The sequence below is a fragment of the Miscanthus floridulus genome, chromosome 10 (genome assembly GCF_019320115.1).
Source record: "Miscanthus floridulus cultivar M001 chromosome 10, ASM1932011v1, whole genome shotgun sequence".
Classification (NCBI taxonomy): Eukaryota; Viridiplantae; Streptophyta; class Magnoliopsida; order Poales; family Poaceae; genus Miscanthus; species Miscanthus floridulus.
In genome coordinates this window covers 50,951,588-50,958,726 of record NC_089589.1, presented here as the reverse complement: position 1 = coordinate 50,958,726, position 7,139 = coordinate 50,951,588, and the positions used below count along the sequence as shown (strand labels likewise).

The 7,139-nt window shown below is 35.8% G+C and overlaps 1 protein-coding gene across 10 annotated transcripts; it reads right to left on the bottom strand.

The window, feature by feature from the left end:
• Positions 1-251: 251 nt before the first annotated feature.
• LOC136490207 (eukaryotic translation initiation factor 3 subunit E-like) lies at positions 252-3,847 on the bottom strand. Of its 10 annotated transcripts, none has more exons than XM_066486686.1 (7): positions 3,323-3,463; positions 2,456-2,552; positions 2,242-2,364; positions 1,722-1,885; positions 1,499-1,570; positions 1,310-1,426; positions 255-533 (listed from the first exon to the last, which is right to left on the bottom strand). In XM_066486686.1, the coding sequence occupies exons 2-7, from the start codon at positions 2,493-2,495 to the stop codon at positions 531-533; spliced, it is 519 nt and encodes a 172-aa protein (XP_066342783.1). In that variant the 5' UTR covers positions 2,496-2,552; positions 3,323-3,463; the 3' UTR covers positions 255-530. The 10 variants fall into 10 exon arrangements, with proteins under 10 accessions (XP_066342786.1, XP_066342791.1, XP_066342783.1 ...); XM_066486685.1 differs by lacking the exon at positions 255-533 and adding an exon at positions 540-1,070; XM_066486687.1 differs by lacking the exon at positions 255-533 and adding an exon at positions 540-1,070 and having other exon boundaries at positions 2,242-2,552; positions 3,323-3,529.
• Positions 3,848-7,139: the final 3,292 nt, after the last annotated feature.

Sequence of the window (7,139 nt, the reverse complement as noted above, 5' to 3'; positions counted from 1 at the left end):
GCAAAAAAATAAATAATTCAAATTCAAATCTGACTATATATATATAATTCAAATTCGAATCTGACCGCCACAAATATACATATATACATCCACAAACACAAGACCATTATTTAGAACATCATCACAAGTCATAATTCACAAAAGTCCATTATTACAATATAGTCTATTATGAAGTCCATCATTATAACATAGACTGCATATGAACTTATGGATTCTTTTCAAATATGAACTTATGGATTCTTTTCAAATATGAACTTATGGATACAGTTTTCATAATCTGTGAGTCAAGTATCAATGTCAAAGATTGAATTTGCAGGGTTACCTAAGTTCCTATTTACACACTAAAAATTCACTAACAGAACACTAGCAATATACTAGTAAAGATCTTTTACCCTTCCCGGCAAACGCTATGATAACTGTTACTGTAGCTTACTTGAGCTGCATCTGCATATCCTCTGATCCTTGCAAGGACTTGCGGGCCAAGCTCTTGAGCCTTCTGCCCACTCACCAAAACTAATGCAGCAGCCCCATCACTGATCCATATAAAAGCAAATTAGATATGATCAATTGTAGCTACACAAGCGGATAGTAGGCAGTACACAATGGACAGTACCAGTCAATGGAAAAAATAGCAAGTGCAAAGTGAGATCAAAGAATTTTGAAGACAACCAAGAAGAAATTATACACATAGACTGATTTTGCTTTGAATGGGCATAAGACATTACAAACACTTCTTTGCTTTCTTATGTGATAATAAATCATTTACAAGAAGAAAAGTTACAATCTATTTAACAAATTAGAGCATACCAAGCCCCTAAAACATAATAGGAGTGCCAATTCATAAGAACAAACACAAGTCAAATATGGTATGCATAGGACAGCAACAAAAATTACAAAATGCAAGCATAATGTAAAGAAAGAAGTTAACTATCATCATAGCTAATCACAAGAATTATAATACAACTGAAGATAAACTTAAAAGGACTTATACTAGAAGCATTTCCAGCTGTAACGGTACCACCATTCTCCTTGAAACTTGGGTGAAGTTTCTTCAGTTTTGCTGGGTCAAACTAAGAGACACAAGAAATTGAAGATCCTTATTATATTGTAAGTGTTTATTGGATCTTTCGTTTAATATGTCGAAAAAGGAAGTAATGTAGTATCCGTTTCAAGCTACAAACTATACCAACACAATAATATGAAAGAATAAAAGAGATAATGTTTTTTTTGAACGGGTAAAAGAGATAATGTGAGCCTAACAATAGGATATGAAGGCAGAGACTTGCCACTCTTAGCATAGAAACCATACCGGTATTCCTATGTAGATATGATGCAGTACACCTTGATCATCCGTGAATAATCTAGATCCTATGCGCAGACCAATACCAAGAAGTATACTTAGGATAAGTCCCAAGACCAAAGCCAGCTGCAAAACAAGAAGTGCTTCTCTAAGGCCATGGAAAATGTGTCAAATAGAAAATCAAGATAAATAACATACCTGCAAGATACGAGAAGCTGTGGCAGTAGCCTTTGGATAGTCCTTACGAGCAAATGCACTTGCAAGTATAGCCTGTTGAAATGTGATCCGGATTTATAAGAAAATAAACTAAAAGATAAGATGCATCCGGAAAACCGTTTGCCAACCATATTAACTGGAGCTTAAATGTCATACAAATTCCAATAAAGAAGGAATGACCAAGGGAAAGAAAGAGTTCCCTTACCTGTCCAGCAAAAGCCAATCCATCAGCAAGAAGTGAGCAAGCCAACCAGGTTTGCAAGCAGATCTGGAATGCAGCCATTGGAGTTGAACCTAGTCGTGCAGCCATTGACGCAGATAGTGTCACACAAAAAGTTGCGGCAATAACTCGTGCAAGTAACAGAAAACCTGAAGTGTAAAAAGAGAATATCTTAATACAATATTACAATCAGTACGCGGTTTAAACAGCTGAAACTACTGTGAATTCCTTCTTCAGTATGAATTAAATGATGTAGCAATATTGTGGAAAGAGATATCATAGATTTATAGTTCAGATGTAAATAAGGAAAAAAGATTTGTAATGACAATGTCAACTGTAAAAATGGACAGATAAATGGTTCACTTGTACTAATAATCATGTGACGAGCAAATTTTCAGTACACAGTACAGTAATCAGTATAGTAACAAGGCATATGGTACAATCTTCTATAGGGGAAAAGAGTATCATATCTTAGTTGGAGTCAAGTGTATTAGAAATAAATTACCATTTTTAAGAAACCGGCCAAATTGCAGGTGTTTAAAGCTAGGTGGGAACAAATCAACATGCAGCCTTAATCTCCATAAGAGTATCGATGCAATCAAATATCTGCAGAATGTTCCACCATACACTATCACAAAAGATAGAGCACAAGAATCATAAACTTTTAGATGTATGTGCCTTCCGTCTTGACAGGGAAAAAGCAAAAGGTATGTACGTACTGTGATATAACATGAGCAATGGCGGCACCACTGACACCATATTGGAACACAAAGATAAATATTGGATCCAAAACTATATTGATCGCATCTCCAGCCACTGGTCGTCATAAAAAAAATTAGACATAAGCAAAAACAGAAATCCTTCCGAGAAACATTGCCACAAACCATTAGCATCATATAACAAATCATGTAAATGACTAAAATATGGTCAACTATCAAATGTTATCATGAATACATTGCAGTCAATGTTGGACCCTTCAGTCCAAACTGCACGTGTTTGAAATATGGATTGAAAAGAACATAGACTTGATCTTAGTTATTATGCCTTGTGCTTTCTCTACAGTGCCTTTTTATCCTGAAGAGAAAACTCGACTCTGAATTGTCCCTTACTGAAGAGTTGAAAGAACATAGACCTGAACTAGCATCAATTATCAAGCACTTTGACTAAAAGATACAAGGGAACCAACTATAATACTAGGAAGAACTACACGTCTAGATTTTAGGACACCTATACATATAACATACTGAATTATGCATACTACAAAATAAAACACATCTCACAATCTACTTATCTGATCCATAATACAGGAGCAAAAGTCAGCATTCCACTAATTCAAGATTCCTCACAAAATAGCGTAGAACTAGAACTAAATCATCATATGCTAATTATATGTAACCACATGTAGCAGCAGTAAATCACGTAGCCCGGAAGATTGCTTCACTGTATGAGCAAACAAGTTTCAGGCTGTTTAATGACACACAAACTCCTAATTTCACAACCACATCTGACGACGCTCCAAAACACGGAATTACACCAATACAACTAAATGAAAACGAGGCAGAAGCAGAGGGGGGAGAAAAACGGACCTGGTACCGCTCCTGGAGCATGTGGATGTTGTACTGTTTGTCGGTCCTGAGCTCCTGCACGAGCTGCGGGTTCTGGAGGAAGGCGACGAGCGGGGCGGCGGCCTCCTCGAGCGACCTGAGCCTGGAGACGACCTCGGCGCGGCGCTTGACCATGTCCTCGGGGACGTCGTCGGTGCCGTGGAGGGACTTGTGGATGTCCATGGCATAGTCGACCAGGTTGGTGCCATTGAGGAGGCGGATCTTGGCCTCCAGGAACTCGGGCTCCGAGTAGAGCTGCCGCTCCTGGAGGAACTCCAGCAGCGGGAACACCAGGTGCCGGTCCAGCTGCGCTGCCATCAGCGCCTTGAGGTCATGCTCCGCCATGGCTGGTGCTCCGAGCTCTCTCCTAGCTGCCTCCCGGAGGCGGCTAGGGTTAGGGTTCCTTTCGGGTTCGAGGGGGCGGCGGCGCGGGGAGGAAGGAAGCGAGGAGGGGAAGCGGAGAAGGGTTGGGGTTGGGTTTTGGTGGTTTTGTGGTTCGGCTGTCGATCGATGTCGTCCCGCATTTAAACAGACGGCCAGATGAGGACTCTTCTTTTGGACCTTTTTTTTTGGTAGAAATTGGAGCTGGCTTGGTGGCTTGTTCCAGAAGTAGTTGGATTCAACTTATCTTTTTCTTTTACTAGTTAACAAGACATTTGTATTTTTTTGGCTATTTTCTATCTTGCTTGTCGTTATCATCTTATCCTAGTATTTCTATGTTTATTTGAAACCAACATTTTTTATGCTTGTATCTGAATTTTTTGTTGTATATAAATTCATTTGTTTTTTTATTTTTCGTTTCAATATATGGGATTTTTTGAAGCATTTGTATTTGTATCCAATTTATTTTTGTTTTGATGAGTTCTATTTCTTTTTTTACTTTCATAATTTTAAATCCCTTGTTAGTTTTTTTTGAGCAACTTTGTACATGTATATATATTCTATTTTCTTCTATTTCTAATTCTAATTGGACCTGCACTTAGCCGGAGGAGGGGAGCGGCTCCAGGCCTGCGAGGACGACGACGAGAAGGAGCGGGAGCGCGACCGGGAGCGGGACGAGACGGAACCGGAGGAGACGGAGTGGGACGGCGAGCGGCAAAATTGAACCTTTAAAAATGGGAAAAAAATAAATTTTAAAAAATTAAAATCAAAACTAATAAAATAATTTTGAGACACCAAATGATCTTAAATGAAAATTTGATAAACATCAAAGTTGTAGAGGTCATGAAGATCTACAAGTTTTATTTTGGTCATCTTGTCATTTGAAAAAATTTGAACCTTTCAAATTTGAAATTTTAAAAAATGACAAGTTTGAACCAAAATTTGAGACCCAAAATGATTTCAACATAAAAAGTGATGAATACCAAAGTTGTTGAACTCATTAATATCTACAACTTTTATTTTAGTGATCTTGTCATTTGACAAAATTTGAACATTTCAAATTTGAAATTTTGAAAAACGACAAGTTCGAACCAAAATTTGAGACCCAAATTAATTTCAACGTAAAAAGTGATGAATACCAAAGTTGTTCAACTCATGAATATCTACGACCTTTATTTTGGTCATTTCTTCATTTGACAAATTCTTAGCACACATTGTTCATTAATCTTACACATGTCTCATATAGTTTATAAAACCTTATGAGAGATGTGTCACATTTGTGAGCAATTTCATTACCACTTTGTCATATGAAGAAATGACCAATACAAAAGTTGTAGACCTTGATGAGTTATTCAACTTTGGTATTTATCACTTTTCAGCTGAAATCATTTGGGGTACCAAAATTTTGTCTAAAGTTGTATTTTTTAAAAATTCAAAATTTAAATTGCTCAAACTTTTCATATGTACATATTGACAAAACCAACAAAATAAATTGATAGAGCATGATTTTAGAAAATTTTAGGAAAAAAATCATTAGATTTGGAGTTAGCATGAGAAAGAAAAACTAGTTACAAAGTTGACCCATAGATTAAAAAAAGAAATCACACTATTCACTATGATCATGTAAGGATCATCTAGAACAGTGTGATTTCTCTTTTTAATCTGTGGGTAAACTTTGTAACTAGTTGTTCTTCCTTATACTAACTCCAAATGTGATGGTTTTTTTTCCTAAAAATTTCTAAAATCATGCTTCAGCATTTAAGTTTGATCAAACCTGGATGTGACAATGTTTTACACATTTTAAAATTTGAAATTTGAAATTTGACAAGTTCAACCCAAATTTTGAAACCCTAAATGATTTTAGATGTAAAAGTGATGAATACAAAAGTTGTTCAACTCATCAAGACCTACAACGTTTATTTTGGTTATCTTGTCATTTGACAAAATTTAAACCTTTCAAATTTGAAATTTTGAACAATGACAAGTTCAAACCAAAATTTGAGACCCAAAATGATTTCAACATAAAAAGTGATGAATACCAAAGTTGTTCAGCTCATTAATATCTACAACCTTTATTTTAGTCATTTCTTCATTTGACAAATTATTAGCACACATTGTTCATTAATCTTACACATGTCTCATATAATTTATAAAACCTTATGAGTGATGTGTCACATTTGTGAACAATGTCATTACCACTTTGTCATATGAAGAAATGACCAATACAAAAGTTGTAGATCTTGATGAGTTATTCAACTTTGGTATTTATCACTTTTTCAGCTGAAATCATTTCAGGTACCAAAATCTTGTCTGAAGTTGCATTTTTTTGAAATTCAAAATTTAAATTGCTCAAACTTTTCATATATATATATATATATATATATATATATATTGACAAAACCAACAAAATAAATTGATAGAGCATGATTTTAGAAAATTTTAGGAAAAAAATCATCAGATTTGGAGTTAGTATGAGGAAGAAAAACTAGTTACAAAGTTGATCCACAGATTAAAAAAAGAAATCACACTGTTCATTATGATCATATAAGGATTATCTAGAACAGTGTGATTTCTCTTTTTTAATCTGTGGGTAAACTTTGTAACTAGTTGTTCTCTCTCGTACTAACTCCAAATGTGATGGTTTTTTTCCTAAAAATTTCTAAAATCTTGCTTCAGCATTTAAGTTTGATCAAACTTGGATGTGACAATGTTTTACACATTTTAAAATTTGAAATTTGACAAGTTCAAACCAAATTTTCAAACCCTAAATGATTTCAGATGTAAAAGTGATGAATACAAAAGTTGTTCAACTCATCAAGATCTACAGCTTTTATTTTGGTTATCTTATCATTTGACTAAATTTGAACCTTTCAAATTTGAAATTTTAAAAAATGACAAGTTCAAACCAAAATTAGAGACCCAAAATGATTTCAACATAAAAAGTGATGAATAACAAAGTTGTTCAACTCATTAATATCTACAACTTTTATTTTAGTCATCTTATCATTTGACAAAATTTAAACCTTTCAAATTTGAAATTTTGAAAAACGACAAATGGGCACTGCAGGGGCGGCTGGTGATTGAGCCGCCCCTACAGATCAGCCCCAACTGTAAGGGTGGCTCAAGTTACCAGCCGCCCCTACAGTGCCATCTGTAGGGGCGGCTGGGCTGCTGGGGCCCGAGGACGCCCACTGTAGGGGCGCCCCCAACCTCAGCCGCCCCTACAGTAAAAATGCTTCCGTTCCTACAATAAAAATCTGACGTAGTGTACCAAAATGTTGCCTATGAGTATCAGAACAATTATGGATTCCATGCCGGCACGAGAGTATATATATTTCTTGGAATTTGAATGCGACATGCAAGTGTCCAAAGCGTACCTGACACCCTACTTGCCGACGTGAGGGCAAACTTTAGTAAA